Source organism: Oncorhynchus mykiss, chromosome 4, assembly GCF_057628025.1.
Source record: "Oncorhynchus mykiss isolate SJ-2025 chromosome 4, ASM5762802v1, whole genome shotgun sequence".
Classification (NCBI taxonomy): Eukaryota; Metazoa; Chordata; class Actinopteri; order Salmoniformes; family Salmonidae; genus Oncorhynchus; species Oncorhynchus mykiss.
In genome coordinates, this window is record NC_143025.1 from 77,755,001 (window position 1) to 77,775,980 (window position 20,980).

General features: G+C 44.1%; 1 protein-coding gene and 1 pseudogene across 2 annotated transcripts; one reads left to right on the top strand and one right to left on the bottom strand.

Moving 5' to 3' along the window:
* The window catches only part of LOC149984144 (uncharacterized), a 27,082-nt pseudogene extending 19,418 nt beyond the window's left edge, over positions 1 to 7,664 (top strand).
* A 1,339-nt stretch (positions 7,665 to 9,003) lies between these two features.
* On the bottom strand, positions 9,004 to 19,905 carry LOC110522443 (beta-soluble NSF attachment protein). Of its 2 annotated transcripts, XM_021600830.3 has the most exons (10): positions 19,588 to 19,905; positions 17,171 to 17,250; positions 16,658 to 16,774; positions 14,141 to 14,187; positions 13,545 to 13,622; positions 13,203 to 13,343; positions 12,968 to 13,072; positions 12,799 to 12,867; positions 10,048 to 10,098; positions 9,004 to 9,854 (listed from the first exon to the last, which is right to left on the bottom strand). In XM_021600830.3, exons 1-10 carry the CDS (start codon positions 19,683 to 19,685, stop codon positions 9,753 to 9,755), a joined length of 888 nt encoding a protein of 295 aa, XP_021456505.1. In that variant the 5' UTR covers positions 19,686 to 19,905; the 3' UTR covers positions 9,004 to 9,752. The 2 variants fall into 2 exon arrangements, with proteins under 2 accessions (XP_021456505.1, XP_021456506.1); XM_021600831.3 differs by lacking the exon at positions 14,141 to 14,187 and having other exon boundaries at positions 19,588 to 19,811.
* Positions 19,906 to 20,980: the final 1,075 nt, after the last annotated feature.

Here is a 20,980-nt window from a genome sequence, read left to right on the forward strand (position 1 = left end):
AACATCTGAATCATTAGGTTTATACATACTAATTGTATGTCTACTTAATGAGTTGCAGATATATTCTGGACAGCAGAGGAGGCTGGAGGGAGGAGCTATAGGAGGACTGAATTAATGGAGCGGAGACATGTTTGATACCGTTCCATTCATTCCATTCCAGCCATTACAATAAGCTCGTCCTCCTATAGCTCCTCCCATCAGCCTCCACTGCTGGACAGCCTGTCTGTGGTTTGGAACCCAGCCACTAAAGAAAGAAGGAAAAAAGGGATTGAGTGAGAGTTAGACGGTGAGAGAAGCTACTAGTGACAGGTCAGAACGGCATGTGTGTGTGTGTGTGTGTGTGTGTGTGTGTGTGTGTGTGTGTGTGTGTGTGTGTGTGTGTGTGTGTGTGTCTGTACGTGTGTACATGTGTCCGTGCATGTATGTGTGTATGTGTGTGACAGATCTGGAATGGCCTGTGTGTATCCTGGCAGTTACTAGGCGTCAGGGCCTTAGCCTTGACAGAGCTACAGAAACACAGTGCATTTTCAGTGACCTATCTGGCTCCAGTTCCATACTGTTCCATACTGTAATTATGGGTAAAGATTAATTCACAAAAACAACTCTAAGCCTCCCCCACAAGCTAAACAAAGATGGAATATAGCATTTTTTAGTCCGCTATGTTCCGTATGTTACTATTACTATTCAAGAGCCTTCATTTAAAAAAAAAAATGTAATCCCCTTTTCTCCCCAATTTCGTGGTATCCAATTGTTGTAGTAGCTACTATCTTGTCTCATCGCTACAACTCCCGTACGGGCTCTGGAGAGACGAAGGTTGACGAAGGTTGAAAGTCATGCGTCCTCCGATACACAACCCAACCAGCCGCTCTGCTTCTTAACACAGCGCGCATCCAACCCGTTTGCCAGCCGCACCAATGTGTCGGAGGCTACACCGTGCACCTGGCAACCTTGGTTAGCGCGCACTGCGCCCAGCCCGCCACAGGAGTCGCTGGTGTGCGATGAGACAAGGACATCCCCACCCACCGACCAAGCCCTCCTTAACCCGGACGACGCTAGGCCAATTGTGCGTTGCCATAGCCTGGGCGCGAACCCAGGGACTCTGGATGGCACAGCTGGCGCTGCAGTACAGCGCTCTTAACCACTGCGCCACCCAGGAGGCCTCAAGAGCCTTCATTAATAAGTTATTTCATAAAACAGGGTACACTTCTCAATGAGACAGAATTGAGAGTCAACACAGAATGAATGCAGAGTTGGACAGAGTCGGCTCGGTCTGGCATTAGCCCCAGGGCGTGTGTGTGTGAGAGAAAAAGAGAGAGAGAGAGAGAGAGAGAGAGAGAGAGAGAGAGAGAGAGAGAGAGAGAGAGAGAGAGAAAGTGAGAGAGAAAAAGTGAGAGAGAGAGAGAGAGAGAGAGAGAGAGAGAGAGAGAGAGAGAGAGAGAGAGAGGGAGAGAGAGAGTGAGAGAGAGAGAGAAAGTGAGAGAGAAAAAGTGTGAGAGAGAGAGAGAGAGTGAGAGAGAAAAAGTGTGTGTGAGAGAGAGAGAGAGAGAGAGAGAGAAAAAGTGAGAGAGAGACAGAGAGAGAGAGAGAGAGACAGAGAGATAGAGAGAGAGAGAGAGATAGAGAGAGAGAGAGAGAGAGAGAGACATAGAGACAGAGAGAGACACAGAGAGAGAGAGAGACAGAGAGAGACACAGAGAGAGAGAGAGAGAGAGAGAGAGAGAGAGAGAGAGAGAGAGAGAGAGAGGGGCCAGTAGCTCAGCTCCATGTAAAGTTCTGGTCTTCACCGACAGCCTTTTAGTTCATCATCTGCTTGAATTATGACTCAACGTAGGCTACGAGGCAATTATGGAGAGGTCTTACGGGGACACAGTCTAACCTGCTCCAAATCAAAGTGTTTGCATGACCTCAGCTGACAAACCCTGCCTGAATTCCCTTTAGCCACTGAGTGTTTATGAGAATGTCCTCTAAAACCCCCAACAGAAAATGTATTTTCAACGTTTTTTTTTTTTTTTCTCCTCTCACACAGTGGATGTTTTGTCCCGTTGTTTGTGTACCACTCGACGTCAGTGGTGATATTTTGGTTGCATGGAGGAGTCTCGCCCTGTGGCAGAGAAAACATGGCCGAATGCAGGGGGGGGCTCTGGTCAGAAGTAGTGCACTACATGGGGAATAGGGAATACTTTGAGATGCAACCGGTGTGTGTGCATACTTGCATGCGTCTGAGTACGTGTTTGAGTGTGTGTGTGTGTGTGTGTGTGTGTGTGTGTGTGTGTGTGTGTGTGTGTGTGTGTGTGTGTGTGCGTGCGTCCCGGCACAGCAGACAGGCAGAGGTGGTGGCTAGCCTTCAGGCCAGAGCTGAAAACCACAGCATCCTGCCCTTAGTAGCGCACTAGCAGGATGACTCACCACCACCACCGGAAGAGGCCGAATGCTTGCAGAAGTCATTATGGGAAATGTAAGGTATATGGATTTCCTCTGTCAATAAAAAACCACTGGCAGCTTCACAGGCCCCCAGTGATTCCTCCTAAAGTAGCTTAGCATACAACCTTGGAATAACAGACGGAGGTGGATGGGGTTCAAGTTGAATCAACTATCAAGGCTTCTGTTTTATTGCTCCTCTCAGGCAAAATAAATTAATACATGAGAATACCAGGGATCTCCAACTTCAAGTCCTGGGTGTGCAGGCTTTTGTTCCAGCCCAGCACTAACACCCAGAATTCAAATAATCAAGGTCCAGACTGAAGAAGACTATAACTACAGTGTTTGCACTTATCCAAGAGCTGCCTTACAGGCCAATAGTCTCTGCAGAGGCAAGGCCAGGTCTTCAGGCCTGATGGCACAACATTGAAATACAATTAAATGGCACCACCATGTGGATACTGATTTTAAAAAAGGAATGTAATTCTCTAATCTCTGAATTCAAGGCTGGCCATTCAAAAGACATGTTTCTCAAAATGTTTTGTTTTTCTTCTTCGTAATGACGAAGGAAATGTCTTCAATTTGAAAAGATATTGAGACACCCTGATCTGTATTATAGTCTAATAATGATTTATGTCATGTTGAAGGTATTACAGGTATTAAGAACTGATCCCACATCAGCTGAAGTGGACCGAATCTATCCAAATAGAAGCTAGCTAGCTAACCAGCCACCTAACTATATATCTAACTAGATAACCCCAAGCATAGGCCTAAACCATTATAGTTTGATAGCTAACTAGCTATGTTAATATCTAGATATAATTCATATGGTCACTATTTAAAAAAAAGAGTTCACTTCAGCCAGAAATTGATTGCTATTACGTTGCATGATTATTGATATGTTCTTGTAGCATTTGTTTAACAACAGTATGCAGTGGTGTAAAGTACTTCAGTAAAAATACTTTAAAGTACTATTTATGTATTTTGGGGGGGGGGGGGGGGGGGGGGGATTCTTGGAATATACAGTGCCTTGCGAAAGTATTCGGCCCCCTTGAACTTTGCGACCTTTTGCCACATTTCAGGCTTCAAACATAAAGATATAAAACTGTATTTTTTTTGTGAAGAATCAACAACAAGTGGGACACAATCATGAAGTGGAACGACATTTATTGGATATTTCAAACTTTTTTAACAAATCAAAAAATGAAAAATTGGGCGTGCAAAATTATTCAGGGGGGGGGGTGCTGGGGGTCGGAGTAAACAAAATTCCCAAAAGAGCCTCCACCAAGAGGCCGACCTATCCAACAAGACCAGAGAGGAGGGAGAAGACGTTGAAAAGGGCAACGGTCCCGGTCACAGCCGAGGAGGAGAGATCAGAGGTGAATGAAGATGCTGAGATCTCTGGGAGGAGAAGTAACAGGCTGGCAGGCCGCAGAGTCTTCGTTGACATTCCTAAGAAGAAGTACGTGAGGAAGATGAAGGACCAGACCAAGACGCAGACGGGAGGATCTGCCTGACAACACTCAGACCTAGACAGCCGGTCAAGAGGAGAACACTGCGAATACACAGGTAGTTGCTATGGTGACATGCTTTGAGGTGTGTGAAGCATTTTGAAAAAGTGCTGTATATGTGCTGTGGTGCTGTGGTGATTTATTGTTATTACACAGAAGGGAGGCAGGAGAGGCCCTTCCAGAGCTGCTGCCTGAAAAAGAGGGGGCAGGGCTGAGGTCAACAGACGTCGATGATGTGGAAGGAGATATACCCGAGGATTGTCCTGATGACTCACTTTTCTTCCCCAGGAAGGAAGCGGTGGGTGAGGAAGGTGCCCTCACCAGATCATCTAGACATGCTGACAACCAAAACAAGTGTGACAGGTGTCAACGGACCTTCCACTATGAGAAGAGCTACCTGAAGCACATCAAGTAGGTGGAGTTGGACATTACACATTAGTTACACGTTTGTTGGATGGATTGTTGGGTTTGCAAATGAGGGGAGCCCAATGTACTGTCAAATGTAAAGCACTTTTAAAAGGGATAGAAAACCTAAAATCTCAACTACTTTCATTGTTGTGCTGATCACATTTCTAATAACTACACTCCTCCATTGTTACCATGACCACCAGGACGAGCCACGGTGTGCAGGGGGAGGTGACATACCGTTATGACACCTGCCAGCAGACTTTTGCCAACCTTTGAAACCCGAGGATCCATCAGAGACACGTCCACAGTGACGAGAGAGTGTATCTCTGCGACGTCTGCACCAAGACTTTCAAACGCATGAAGGACGACAGGACTGGTCTCAGTCGGGGGATTTGGGATTGCTTTTGTAGCACTTTTATGTAGGATTCTCTGGATTGACGTCCTGTTTCCCTAGTGCATTACTTTTAACTAGAGCTGTACATGGCTAAACCAAATAAACTACAATATATGAACATGGTATTTCCTCTTCAGTTTCTATTTGCTGCAAGTCTAATCATTTATTGAGACAAATATCTACTCTTCTCTACTGCTAGGTGCATGAGGGAGGCGGCGTGCGGCACACCGGTCTTGTGTGTATCAGGGCACTGAGCTCTAAGACAGCGTTGACGCTACACGAGAAAACACACACGGGAGACGAGCCCTACTCCTGCACTGACTGTGAAGCCAAGTTTTCCCAGCGCTCAGCTCTCAAGACACACCACAGGAGAGAAGACTTTCGGCTGTGACCAGTGTGATGCAAGGTTCAGCCAGAACCACATGTTGTCTTATCACGAGGGCCCACACAGGTAAGACTCTTACTCTCTTACCCAGAGACACAATACTCTACAGCTTAAGCTGTTAGGTTGGGCTTTTGACATAATTTCTGTGTCCATTTCAGTGTCAGCATCTGTGAACCCTATCTACACAAACCAGCCTTTACATATCTGTGTTGTTTTGTGTTCTAGGAGAGAAGCCTTTTATGTGTGAGAGCTGTGGGAAAAGCTTTGCCTCTAAAGAATACCTGAAACACCACTCCAGAATCCACACGGGCTCCAGGCTTTACAAGTGTGAACACAGTGGCTGGGCCTTCGCCCAGAGATCTTTCATTCATAGTAAATTATTACTGCTGACCTTTAACCCCTGTCTGACCTCTGTATGTTCTGTCTCAGGTGAGCGACCATACCACTGTACAGATTGTGATAAGCAGTTCACCCCGCTGAATGCCCTCCAGAGGCGCTAGAGGATTCATACAGGGGAGAAGCCTTTCATGTGTGGCCTCTGCAACCGTACCTTCACGGACAAGTCCACTGTACACAGACACCATGGTATGTTCCTACACTAGTCCACTGTACACAGACACCATGATATGTTACTACACCTTCTAGTTTTTATACTAACATAATACCTAGAATTATTATACGTGTAATAAGTTATTTTGGAGACATTAATCTGTGCTGCAAAAGCCTAAAGACGTGCACTTCAATCCACAGACTCATGACCAAAACACTCCATGGAAGAACTACCTGGTGGTCCTGAAGTACAACATGGAGGTAAAGACTAAGAAACCCAGATGCCCTGGTAGGAAGGTAAACGTTGAAAATGTAGTGGTTGGAGAGGTGGAGGTGGAGGGGGAGAGTGGAGTTGGAGTTAGGCTCCAGGAGGGGGCCATGTTGGTACATGGTGAGCCTTTCACCCTTTCAGCCAACTGGGGCGACCCAGGGACCATCACCCTGGTCAGCCACACCACCCTGGGTGGGTTCACGGTCATCCAGACAGAGATGCCGGCAGGGACCCACCTACACATTGTCACCACAGACGGGGCCGGTGTCATCTCTCTGGATGGATCCACTGTCTCTGTCCCCTTCTCCGTGTCCTCTATCCCTGTCACTGTGTCTCACTCCATCCCTGTCACTGTCTCACTCCATCCCTGTCACTGTGTCTCTCTCTGTCCCTGTCACTGTGTCTCTCTCTGTCCCTGTCCAGACTGTGTCTCTCTCTGTCCCTGTCACTGTGTCTCTCTCTGTCCCTGTCACTGTGTCTCACTCCATCCCTGTTTCCCCGTCGTGCTCCGGTACCCTCCCTGTCCAGACTGTGTCTGTCCCTGTCACTGTGTCTCTCTCTGTCCCTGTCACTGTGTCTCACTCCATCCCTGTCACTGTGTCTCTCTCTGTCCCTGTCACTGTGTCTCTCTCTGTCCCTGTCACTGTGTCTCTCTCTGTCCCTGTTTCCCCGTCGTGCTCCGGTACCCTCCCTGTCCAGACTGTGTCTCTCTCTATCCCTGTCCAGACTGTGTCTCTCTCTGTCCCTGTCCAGACTGTGTCTCTCTCTGTCCCTGTCCAGACTGTGTCTCTCTCTGTCCCTGTCACTGTGTCTCACTCCATCCCTGTTTCCCCGTCGTGCTCCGGTACCCTCCCTGTCCAGACTGTGTCTGTCCCTGTCACTGTGTCTCTCTCTGTCCCTGTCACTGTGTCTCACTCCATCCCTGTCACTGTGTCTCTCTCTGTCCCTGTCACTGTGTCTCTCTCTGTCCCTGTCACTGTGTCTCACTCCATCCCTGTTTCCCCGTCGTGCTCCGGTACCCTCCCTGTCCAGACTGTGTCTGTCCCTGTCACTGTGTCTCTCTCTGTCCCTGTCACTGTGTCTCACTCCATCCCTGTCACTGTGTCTCTCTCTGTCCCTGTCACTGTGTCTCTCTCTGTCCCTGTCACTGCGTCTCTCTCTGTCCCTGTTTCCCCGTCGTGCTCCGGTACCCTCCCTGTCACTGTGTCTCTCTCTGTCCCTGTCCAGACTGTTTCTCTCTCTGTCCCTGTCACTGTGTCTCACTCCATCCCTGTTTCCCCGTTGTGCTCCGGTACCCTCCCTGTCCAGACTGTCTCTCTCTGTCCCTGTCACTGTGTCTCTCTCTGTCCCTGTCCAGACTGTGTCTCTCTCTGTCCCTGTCCAGACTGTCTCTCTCTGTCCGTCACTGTGTCTCTCTCTGTCCCTGTCACTGTGTCTCTCTCTGTCCCTGTTTCCCCGTCGTGCTCCGGTACCCTCCCTGTCCAGACTGTGTCTGTCCCTGTCACTGTCTCAGGGGCCATGTTTTCCCCAGTTTCTGTTTCAGAGACCTCTACTATTTTGACCCCATCTGTGCTGGAAACTGCAGTGCCACAAACCATCCTGGCTCCAGGTTCGGAAGCTGGGCCTCGTTCAGAGATAACGGCCATTGCGGATCCTGAGGAGGCAGAGTGTGCTACAGTGAAGACGTCAGAACACAGACAGTCTCCACTGAGGGACAACACAGTGTAACAGAGCACATTGGTACTGTGGAAGAGGTGTCCACTGAATATACTGTGGTGTAGGTCGTCATGTGTAATTGAATGTACACTGAGTGTACAAAATAAGGACACCTGCTCTTTCCTTGACATAGACTGACCAGATGAAAGCGTTGATCCCTTATTGAAGTCACTTGTTAAATCCACTTCAATCAGTGTAGACGAAGGGGAGGAGACAGGTAAAATAATGGTTTTTAAGCCCTGAGACAATTGAGACATGGATTGTGTGTGTGTGTCATTCAGAAGGTGAATTGGCAAGAAAAAATATTTAAGTGCCTTTGAACGGGGTGTTAGTAGGTGTGAGGCGCATGAGTTTGTGTCAAGAACTGCAACGCTGCTGGGTTAACGCTCAACAGTTTCCTGTTTGTATCAAGAATGGTCCAACACCCAATGGACATCCAGCTAACTTGACAAAACTGTGGTAAGTATTGGCATCAACATCGGCCAGCATTCCTGTCAAATGCTTTTAATGCCTTTAAAAGCTTCAACGCCGAAAACCCTCGATCTCACTGAATCCCAGTTTAAGTAATCTTCATTCATGGTTTCCAGCATGCATTTGTTTAGTTTACATTTGCTCCTAACATTGTCATGGTACATTGATCACCTCATCAAATATACAGTACCAGTCAGAAGTTTGGACACACCTACTCATTCAAGGGTTTTTCTTTATTTTTTACTATTTTCTACATTGTAGAATAATAGTAAAGACATCAAAACTATGAAATAACACATATGGAATGTGGTAACCAAAAGTGTTAAACAAATTAAAATATATTTAGATTTTAGATTCTTCAAAGTAGCCACCCTTTCCTCTTCCACACCTCCAGGCTGTGTAAGGGCTTTTGACAAAGGAGGAGACTGATGGAGTGCTGCATCAGATGACCTGGCCTCCACAATCACCCAACCTCAACCCAATTGATATGGTTTGGGGTGAGTTGGACCGCAGAGTGAAGGAAAATCAGCTCAGCATATGTGGGAACTCCTTAAAGTCTATTGGAAAAGCATTCCTCATGAAGCTGGTTGAGAGAATGCCAAGAGTGTGCAAAGCTGTCAAGGCAAAGGCTGGCTACTTTGAATAATTTAAAATAAAAAATATTTTGACTTGTTTAACACTTTTTTGGTTGTTACATGATTCTGTGTTATTTCATAGTTTTGATGGCTTCACTATTCTACAACGTAGAAAATATTGTATAAATATTGTGTCCAAACTTTTGACTGGTACTGTACATATCATATTCAAACTGTGTGGAGTGTAGGTCTTCAGATGGATTTTCCTTTTTCTGTTTGACAAAAAGCAATATCAGTACTGAGCCTTAACAGAGAATTATAGATATCTTTATTACTGTCCATTCTCAGACCAAATAAAAAAAGGGCACTATTCCACCTGAAAAAAGCTTGATGTGCAGGCTGACATTTTTCCTGGCTGTTTTGGATATGAAACAATTGTCATCACTCAGGCTCGAATTCTTTAGTTTATGATATTGGAAGTAATGGATATTTCCTTTCTAAATCCCTTTTAAGACATTTTCAAGTTGGAAACCAAGGAAAGAATGGAAAAAAAGCTTACAACATCAGAAGTCATCTTTAAATATATTTAAATACTCATTTCTAGATTAGTCACGTGCTAAACTATATAATAATTAATTACAACTGTACAAATCATGCAGCGTTTATGCATTAGTGGAACACCTCTCTGCCCTACTGAGGTTACTCACCACTAGACAGGAAATGTACAGGCAATATCCTCCATGAAGAGGTACGACTGTAGATCCACATCCTAACTAGGGTTTGGCAATATTAATACGAGAGCAACTGATAACTTCATAATAGAATTCAACATAACATTTGGAATAAACAGGGTACACATACTCTTCTACAGATTATCTATAGGCCTACACATTGCAGCTTAAGTTAACTTGTAATTAACTCATACTGTAACTATAAGAACCTCGACATTGCACAAAAACAATGTGAGATGAGGGGGGGGGGGGGGGGGGTAATGGAGAGGGGGTGGCATGCCATGATGTGTGCCCCTGTGGTGATGTGTTCCCCCAGTGTAGTCTCACTTCAGGTCCCCCTCATCCCCCTGGATGGTCTTCTTGATGCGCAGCAGCATGGTAGTCTGCCATTGGTCCAGACGAGAGATGGAATCAAACTCTTTAATCTGAGGGAGGGAATAAGATGAAGTCTAAGAACCTGTTCAAATTATAAAATTCCATCCTCCCCCCCCCCCATTAAAGAATTACATAGAATGACTAATCATGAAAGACATGTACTGAATACCTGACTTTCACTAATTCAATTATAAGCAACAAAAAGAAGCTAGCCTGGTGAATCAATCCAAAATGAAGACTTACTGCTTCAGTGAAAGCTTCACAGTTCTGTTCCTCATGAGCGTCCAGGAGTTTCTATAAAAACAATGATTTAAGGTTGTCAGGTGGCTTCCACAAAATGGCTGCCAAGCATCAGAGGCACACATTGGTAGTGGATGACATGTCATACTATGCAAGTGCGTTGTGATCTATTATGCTGGGACTTCAATCCATTACCCTGACCAACACCATAATGCAGTGCTACTCGACTGGAAGCACACAGGTAAGTTTATTTGGCCCCAAAGTTATTATGTCTTGTTGGACATAAGACTGTCAAAACACCAGCAAATCAGAAATCTGTTCCAAAGTATTCCCAGGCATATTGAGGCATACAGTACCAGTCAAAAGTTTGGACACCTACTCATTCAAGGGTTTTTCTTGAAATGTTACTATTTTCTACATTGTAGAATAACTGAAATAACACACGGAATCATGCAGTAGCCAAAAATAAAGTTTAATCAAAATATATTTAATATTTGAGGTTCTTCAAAGTAACCACCCTTTGCCTTGACAGTTTTGCACACACTTGGCATTCTCTCAACCAGCTTCATCTGGAATGTTTTTCCAACAGTCTTGAAGGAGTTCCCACATGCTGAGCACTTGTTGGCTGCTTTTCCTTCACTCTGCCGTCCAACTCGTAGCAAACCATCTCAATTGCCGTGAGGTTGGGTGATTGTGGAGGCCAGGTCATCTGATGCAGCACTCTCCTTCTTGGTCAAATAGCCCTTACACAGCCTGGAGCAGTGTTGGGTCATTGTCCTGTTGAAAAACAAATGATAGTCCCACTAAGTGCAAACCAGTTGGGATGGAGTATCGCTGCAGAATGCTGTGGCAGCCATGCTGGTTAAGTGTGCCTTGAATTCTAAATAAATCACTGACCGCGTCACCAGCAAATCACCCCCACACCTCCTCCATGCTTCATGGTGGGAACCACACATGTGGAGATAATTCGTTCACCTACTCTGAGTCTCACAAAGACACGGCGGTTGGAACCAAAAATCTCAAATTTGGACTCATCAGACCAAAAGATAGATTTCCACCTGTCCATTGCTTGTATTTCTTGGCCCAAGCAAGTCTTCTTATTATTGGTGTCCTTTAGTAGTGGTTTCTTTTCAGCAATTCAACCATGAAACCCGATTCATGGTTGGCCTGATTCACTCTCCTCTGAACAGTTGAAGTTGAGATGTCTGTTACTTGAACTCTGAAGCATTTTTTTGGGGCTGCAATGTCTGAGGTTGGTAACTAATGAACCTATCCTCTGCAGTAGAGGTAACTCTGGTTCTTCCTTTCCTTTGACGGTCCTCACGAGAGCCAGTTTCATCATAGCACTTGATCATTTTTGCAACAGCACTTGAAGAAACTTTCAAAGTTCTTAATTTTCCGTATTGACTGACCTTCATGTCTCAAAGTAATGATGGACTATTGTTTCGCTTTGCTTATTTGAGCTGTTTTTGCCATAATATGGACTTGGTCTTTTACCAAATAGGACTATCTTCTGTATACCACCCCTACCTTGTCACAACACAACTGATTGGCTCAAAAGAAAAGAAATTCCACAAATTAACTTAAGGCACACCTGTTAATTGAAATGCATGAAGCTGGTTGAGAGAATGTCAAGTGTGCAAAGCTGTCATGAAGGCAAAGGGTGGTTACATTGAAGAATCTCAAATATATTTTGATTTGTTCAACACTTTTGGTTACTACATGATTCCATATGTGTTGTTTCACAGTTGTGAAGTCTGTTATTCTACAATGTAGAAAATAGTAAAAAAGAAAGAAAAACCTTGGAATGAGTAGGTGTCCAAATGTTTGACTGGTACTGTATGTGACCATATACTACTGTATGTGACCATATACTACTGTATGTGACCATATACTACTGTATGTGACCATATACTACTGTATGTGACCATGTACTACTGTATGTGACCATGTACTACTGTATGTGACCATATACTACTGTATGTGACCATATACTACTGTATGTGACCATATACTACTGTATGTGACCATATCCTACTGTATGTGACCATATACTACTGTATGTGACCATATACTACTGTATGTGACCATATACTACTGTATGTGACCATATACTACTGTATGTGACCATATACTACTGTATGTGACCATATACTACTGTATGTGACCATATACTACTGTATGTGACCATATACTACTGTATGTGACCATATACTACTGTATGTGACCATGTACTACTGTATGTGACCATATACTACTGTATGTGACCATATACTACTGTATGTGACCATATACTACTGTATGTGACCATATACTACTGTATGTGACCATATACTACTGTATGTGACCATATACTACTGTATGTGACCATATACTACTGTATGTGACCATATACTACTGTATGTGACCATATACTACTGTATGTGACCATATACTACTGTATGTGACCATATACTACTGTATGTGACCATGTACTACTGTATGTGACCATGTACTACTGTATGTGACCATATACTACTGTATGTGACCATATACTACTGTATGTGACCATATACTACTGTATGTGACCATATACTACTGTATGTGACCATATACTACTGTAAGCACGGTTTGAAATGATGTTTTAGTCAATTCTGACCCCCTGACCATCTGTTTAAGAAAAACGATCTGCGCACGGCTGAATCAAGTTGATGATCCCTGACAAAAGGGATCCAATTAACAAATAGAAGTCTTTCGGTGGAATCACCAACCTACCTTCAACAGTTTGCACTCTCTTGAGTCGGAAAAAGCTGGGAACATCTCCTCGTACTTCTCCACAGCAAGCTGCAGAAATTAATGAGCAGTCAGATTACTGCTTCATTTAATGAGAAAAGGACTGAACCCTCTGGTGTAGTGGACATGATGCTGCTAATTGCTAACTGACCTTAGCGTTGAGTTCATCCACGATGAAGTGACACAGAGAAGCTTTGAAGAAGTACTCTTTGGCGCTGTATTTCAGCAGGGGGTTATCCATGGTGCTGGATCCCACCTGGAGAGAGACACACACACACACACACTGTTGATTCACTGTGTTCATCAATTTAAATTGGGAAACCACTAATATACAAATCAGTTTCTGTTCACACACACACAAGAATGCATGCAGAGGTGGGACACACCTGTTCGTAGATCTCGATGGCCTTGGCGTATTGTTCTAACTGAGCAGCGTAGGCCCCCACCTTCAGCAGACACTTGTTGGCAGAACTGTTGGACTCCTCTCCTTTGTAGTAGTCTGCTGCCTGCTCATAGTGGGCAATGGCCTAGAGCAGGACCAGGGGGATGGGAAACCAAAACAGTTGGCGTAAAAATCCAGAAATTGCAAAGGAATTTTATTTGTAGTGTACACTTTTTTTTATCACCAATAAGGAAATGAAACTGGTCAACTATTCCAAAGTGTATTTTACTCTTGCTATACACAGATGAACACCTTATTAGTCCATATACACAACATTAAAACACACCTTCTCTATATCCACCAGTTCTGACTCGTAGATCTCTGCGATGGTGATGTGGTGTTTGGCTGCGATGGTGAACCTTCCCTGGATGAGCAAAACACAGGACAGGAATTCATACTGGAGCCGGGAGCTTTACCTTACTAATGTAGCCAGACAAGGAAACACTCTGGGTCCTGATCATTACTAAGTGGACAGAGGCGTGAAATCATCACTAAATGACGTTATGGAGAAGAGCCACTCCAGTCATAAATACAGCTGTAAGTATACAGACAGATAGCCAAGTCCTTAAACTTAACCTGCATCACAATACAAATGTTTCAGTTGAAATGGCCTTCAGACCTCGAGTGTCCACGCCATACTAATGATACAATACATTGCCCTCTTGAAACAGAGAAAGGAGCGTCCTCAAGGGGACTAGGCTACACTATAGGCAGGGTGCTAGTGAGAGAATAGCATTGGGAGTAAAGAGGAGAACCAGCATTATCAGAACATTTTTACAACTACGGCTAAAAGGATCAATCCTGACAAGAAAATAATCTGTGATGACAATGCATTGTCTGGTTCTGGCCAAGCATGTCCCCGTCTCTGAGCGTCTGTCTTACCATGTCTGTGTATATATCAACGGCCGCATTTAAGCACTTGATAGCCTCTATTGGCAGCATTAAAGGAAGAGGGCAGAGTTAGACTGGTAGAGAAAGTATCAGATAGAGCAGGTTAGATACATATTACAACAGTCAAAATGTTCACATCCAAAAGGAGAGTTCTGGAAAAAAGTGAAAGCACAATAAATTAATTTGCATTACGATTATTTTGTCACCTCTGAGCTCCCATTTCCCTTTCTTAGTTTAGGTCAGAGTATGTGAGCAGAGAGAGGTGCAGAGCGTGCCCAATTTGACTGGAGCACGGCACAAGATTGCCAAAGGCTGGAGCGTCGGTCTTCTCTCCCGTTCTGAATTCGCTCTAGTAGTGCTCACTTCACGAGCTCAGGGCATGCCCGCCCAGCATGTATTTGTAGTCTACTTGTGTGCTGCTATAGCCCCTTGCTTTAGTTACTGTCATGGAGTTCAGAATATTTTCCATAGAAACTGATAAAACACACAGGTGATAAATCAAGGTGACTTACAAAGATGAGGACCAACAGCAAGAGAGGGAGTATGGTGATGTGTCCACACTAAAGAATCATAGTGGAATCTGAAAACACATATCCTGAAAACATGTTGTATTTACTACATGCTAACTCATGCTAACAGAAAGGAACGAGGTGGGTAGATTACTAAGTATCATTGTAGCAAAATATTTATAAAAACAAAAATAATCAGATCTCTTAAAAGTTTAATTCATTGTTGTTCTATTATCTATACAATAGACCATCATTGATTTTGGCCCAATAGGCCTGGCATATTACCTCTTTCAATGAGCTTTCCATTTTGATTGGGTTACTTTGCCTAAAGACCTACCTATAGAAAAAAATAAAAACTCCCCATCCCTGTCCAGCCTGGCAAAAGGGTGCACACCCAGTGACCCAGTGGCTCTGCAAGTGTGGAAAAGATATTCTCTGCTGCTCTCCAGACACCATCGCATGAGCCTGAAGCCAGACTGGCCAGTCTGGTGTTTCTAAAGATAAAGGCAAGGTAGACTGAGCCTAATAAGGCATTTGTTGTTTCATTTGTATTTAATTCCAAGTCACAGCCTATATGCGCAATTTATAGACTATGATTTAATACAACAAAATGCTGTTTAAATGCCGAGTGCTTAATGTCCCCGAGTCCCTACCAGCCTAGTGTGTCACACTCGCAAATGCTTCACAATGTATTTCTTTGTAGGCTATAGACTTGAAATAATTTGAATAATATAGCCTTAATAATTTGAGGCTGTCTGGCTCCTGACCTATTTAGAGTGTTTATGTGCTGTTTAATATGACATGTAGCCTATTTGAAATGAGGGCTTCTTACATTCACCTTTTCATGTTTATAATAACACTTTTCATTCAAATCATATAGTTTGGTTTCAATACTTCAAAACCAAATGGCAGGTCTAAGTAGTCACAAATTGATGGGTTTTGGTTACATTGTAATGTTAATGAATGGAGAGAATTTGGAGTGGCAGGTTTAGTTTCTTCCTGTGAGCGAGGAGCGTTTTTTCAGCGGAACGGTTGGAAAGGACTTCCGACAGTTCAACTCTGCTCACATACTCTGGTTTAGGTTACCATCTGAAAATGTTATAAATCTTATATAATATTCATTGTATTGTACTCCAGGGTTAGTTCAAGGTTATATAACATTCAATAATTTCTCCTTGCACCTGGCTGTGTATTGAATCTAGCTAGGAGGATATACGCTAGGCTACAGTAGGCTAGAATTTCATCGCCATCACTGCTGGTGGGTGAGCGGCAGCCGGGGTTTTATTAATAAATCCACTTCCAGTCAGACATGGCAAACTACCCTCAATAATAACCACCCCAGGGTGGGGACTCCAGCCCCACGGCTCTACAGTATTAATCATACCAAAGGTGGAGAGGGAGCACTGGAGAGCTTCTCAATTCTACTCCATTCAATTCAATTGATATTTATTGTATGGTACTCAAGTACAATTGGTTTGCAACATAGCAGGGCTCTATCTCCTCTGATCTAACCCTGGGGCAGATTATGATTGGCCCAAGTCAAATACAAACAGACAACCTATACTGGGTGGCCTGATTTCTGACACACTACCAGAGACAGGGACATCTCACGAGTCACTAAGAAATGACTGGAATTGTCGCTGTAGACTTGCTTCTCTGTAGAGCCCAGTCTGCTCCAGTTACAGCTCTAGAGCCTCAACTCCCACTGCTGCCTGTGGATGTATCTGACTGACTCATACCACTGACTTCTATTAGCCCTGAGAAATTAAAACTCAACAACAGATTCACTACATGTTCTTGCTGCTTTCATAAGGGACAAATGTAGAAAATTAAAGTTAAAGCAGGCCGTTTAGGGAGAATTACTGCAGTCAAGTGACTGATTGTGTGGTGCATGTTAATTACTGATCATTTTGACTTTCTTCTGCATGTACTGTATGCATGTTATCATGTTATCCTGCTTGCTGACCACATTGATTGATTGGTTGGTTGTGTGTCTCACCGTTGGGGTCAGACTTTTTGAAGGCGTTTCCTGCATCGATGAAGCTGGTGGCCGAGTCGTGTTTGTTCTGGAGCTGCATGTGGATCCGGGCGGCCTGGCAGAATGCATTACCAGCAGCTGGGGAGATGGAATGACACACACAAGTAACATGAAGCAAATTCATTGGGCCCTCCAAGAATAGTGTTCCTCGAAGCCCTCTAAGAATAGCGCTGCTCTACTACAGTTGTAATGATTCCCTCCCGCCACACAGAAGGCAGCACATTGCCACGGTCTTTCATGTGTGTAGGCTACTGGAAATTACAGACATCTAGCCTATCTATAGAGTCAACTGGAAAAGGGACAACCGAGTCTTCCTAAACTGACAGCGTTTAAATAACATTTCAATTTGAATTAAAACCTTCGTCAAAGATGCACAGACACCTCGGCTCTGACACAATATGCAATAACTAATGGGCAAATCATTCCATCAAGGTCAACCGTGTTTAGTGTGAAATAGCGCAGACAGAAGTGTACCGTTCCAGTTCTTGGCCATCTTGAACATGTTGGCTGCTCTGCAGTACATTTCACACGCCTCCTCCACTTTATGAGGTCCGCTGTAGAGAGAAAAATACATAGGATTAACAGACCGACACAATGTGGTGGAAAATATCTGAAAATGCAGTGCAGTGCTTTCATCAACCAAGCACTTTCTATTGACCAGGCTCTTATGCTGCATAGAGTGAAGACATCAGTCAGCTGACCATGTTGGACAGTGCTGATAGATTTCTCTCTGATCTACTACCAGACCTGACTCCCTATGAGTTTCCTCCAGCTGTAGACGAATGATGTTCTGACCAAGATGACATCATTGGGTGCGTTCGACATTGCTAACGACTTTTAATCTACAAATCACCTTGCATCATAAATAACTACTCAATATTATTTGTGGATCAGTCAGCCAGTCTCAATTTATCCATTATACATCACGGTTTTGATGCTCTTGAACACAGCCATTGTCATCGTCATACAGGCACCCTGAGCATAGAGTGGAGTAGATATGTTGTGGGTCACTTCTTAGACTTAAAGCAACATAGTCCCATCTCATACTCTCTTTAGCCTGATCAAAACAGAAATCACTGTCCACACCACAGGTCACTGATACGCTAACCAGCCTACTCAAATCAATGTCCCTGCCTACTCAAATCAATGTCCCCAAACTTGAATCCTGCTCAATCACTCACATAGATAGAACACATTGTGTCCGGCTACGCCCTACCCTGTGTCCGGCTACGCCCTACCCTGTGTCCGGCTACGCCCTACCCTGTGTCCGGCTACGCCCTACCCTGTGTCCGGCTACGCCCTACCCTGTGTCCGGCTACGCCCTACCCTGTGTCCGGCTACGCCCTACCCTGTGTCCGGCTACGCCCTACCCTGTGTCCGGCTACGCCCTACCCTGTGTCCGGCTACGCCCTACCCTGTGTCCGGCTACGCCCTACCCTGTGTCCGTTCTTATTTGATGCAGCATACCAGACATCCTTATTTGATGCAGCATACCAGACATCCTTATTTGATGCAGCATACCAGACATCCTTATTTGATGTCTGGTATGCTGCAAGTTTGACAGCTGTTCCTGTTGATTAGATCTCTAGCTACATGGCCTAGTTGCAGTCAAAAAAAAAAAGAGTGTTAAATTACATTCAGTCATTGATCATACCAAATTAAACACTCCTGACAATCTACACAGCAACGAGGCATTACTGATGCTAAATGGATATACCTTAAACTGATACGATTGTCATTACAGCATGTTAATGGTTTTCACCAATATAGTACAGTAGAAAGTCTGTGCCCTGAGGCCAGACATATAGGGAGGTTCTCTAATGAGGGTGAGTAAAATGTGTCAGATATAGACCTCTACCATTACATTGCTTTCCCCCTTAGGGGGTACATTCGAGAGCCATTTCATTTAATTAAGAAGACAATTAGATGTCTTCCAGGAACTGAATGCAGTAAGTCTTAGTGTAAGTACACAACAGTATTCTTCTGTTCACTAATATTATACGGTACAGACAGGCTACTAAATTGGGGATCCTCCCAAGTCTGGTTGGCTATATGCACCAGAGACTAACCTGACTGGCCTGCATTGCAGTTGCCTTAGAATTGGCAGACATCTACTCCTATCCTACTCCTCTATTGGAATAAATTACTGGCAATTGCATGTATAAATATATGTCACACAAAGGTGGCATATAGGATTACATTTATAGATATATACACTCAGAAAGGGTTTGAGAAAAAACAAGACCGAATTGATGTGCTGTATCGAAAGACCCTATATTTTATTTCTTGTGAGTAGGCGTTAAATGCAATTAGAACAATTAAAATGTATGGGCCATAGCCGTTTTTAGCTAGCTTTCATTGCACAGGCCCAAGAGTCGTGACCGGCTGCTAGGTTGTTTACATACACTTGAAAAGGGATTCATTTATCTGGTTTGTGGTAGACAGTGTCAGTAGCTACATGTATATGATGTGCACAAATCATCCAAAAGATGCATAGGTAGCTAGTTAACATCTGAGCCACTGCCCAAATTCGACAGAGTGCCGTTGACTGCATATTTCAAGGCTTAGATTAGCTGAATAGATAGTTCGTTTTAGATAGGTAGTTTGCTAATTATAAGGCTCAATGGTATTGCTAGCTAGCCAACTGGTTAAACTCAGACTTCATGACGATGTAGCTAGCTACTAGCTCGTTATTTTTATTATGTATTTACTACGGCATACTTAGACTGAGGTATGTACATTTAATAGCATTATATAGCTACATGGCCTGGTGCCAATGATTAACCTCTAACGGTAGCTACAAATAATACCCAGAGTTTGATTTAGCAAGATATTAGCATGCTTACTGATGATGCGCTAGCTAACCGTAGCCCTATTGACATCGTTCTTACCCAAACATGCCTCCCAAGAACGAGCCAGAAGTTTTCACTTTCTTGTCAGCGTCAGCCATAAGCTGAATCGCTTCCTTCTCTTTCCCCGAGTTGTCCATGTTCTGATTATAACAGTGCAAATACTAGCTAGCTAACAGTCAGAGAGTACCCGCATCAAGTTCTTGTAATGAAGGATTACCGTCGATGGTTTTATTTAGCGTAGGCGTGTCCTTGCAGTAGTAGCCAAGGGAATCATGGGACTGAGTTTCCATCTAGGCAAAAAGCGTTACCCTTATGTGTAGTTAAACTACAACTCCCATCTGAAAAATCAATTCATTAAAGCCCAGACATTTCTGATCATAGAGTAAAACAAGTTATTGGAAGCATAATACATTACTTGACCAAAAGTATGTGGACACCTTCTCGTCGAACATATTATTCCAAAAATCAAGAGTATTAACATGGAGTTGGTCCTCCCTTTGTTGGTATAACAGCCTCCAATCTCCTGTGAAAGCTTTCCACTAGATGTTGGAACATTGCTTCCATTCAGCCACAAGAGCATTAGTGAGGTCAGGCAGTGATGTTGGGCGATGAGACCTGGTGCACAGGTGGCATTCCAATTCATCCCAAACGTGTTTGATGGAGTTGAGGTCAGGGCTCTGTGCAGGCCAGTGAAGTTCTTCCACACCGATCTCAACAAACAATTTCTGTGGACCTCACTTTGTGCACAGGGGCATTGTCATGCTGAAACAGGAAAGGTCCTTCCCCAAACGTTTACCACAAAGTTGGAAGCACAGAATCATCTAGAATTTAATTGTATGCTGTAGCATTAAGATTTCCCTTCACTGGAACAAAGGGGCCTAGCACGAACAATTAAAAAACAGCCTGCAACCATTATTCCTCCTACACCAAACTTTACAGTTGGCACTATGCATTGGGGCAGGTAACTTTCTCCTGGCATCCGCATAACCCAGACTGCCAGGACTGCCAGATGGTGAAGTGTGATCCATCACTCCAGAGAACATATTTACACTGCTACAGAGTCCAATGGTGGCGAGCTTAAAGCCACTCCAGGCGACGCTTGGCATTGCGCATAGTGATCTTAGGCTGCTCGGCCATGGAAACCAATTTCATGAAACTCCTGAAGAACAGTTATTGTGCTGATGTTGCTTCCAGAGGCAGTTTGGAACTCATAGTGAGTGTTGCAACAGAGGACAGATTACTTTTATGCGCTTCACTACTAGGCAGTCCCATTCTGTGAGCTTGTGTCCTACCACTTCGCGACTGAGACGTTGTTACTCCTAGAAGTTTCCACTTCCACAGCACTTACAGTTGACCGGACAGCTCTAGCAGAGCATGAAGTTGATGAACTGACTTATTGGAAAGGTGGCATCCAATGACAATGCCACATTGA

What these genes read in the sequence shown, in the direction of transcription:
- LOC110522443 (XM_021600830.3), bottom strand. Translation starts at nt 19,685, where the DNA reads ATGGACAACTCGGGGAAAGAGAAGGAAGCGATTCAGCTTATGGCTGAC. An exon ending in CAAAAAGTCTGACCCCAACG is followed by an intron (nt 14,188 to 16,657) that starts GTGAGACACACA and finishes TGCTGCCAATAG; the next exon opens with AGGCTATCAAGTGCTTAAAT. An exon ending in TTGATATATACACAGACATG is followed by an intron (nt 13,623 to 14,140) that starts GTAAGACAGACG and finishes TTGCTCATCCAG; the next exon opens with GGAAGGTTCACCATCGCAGC.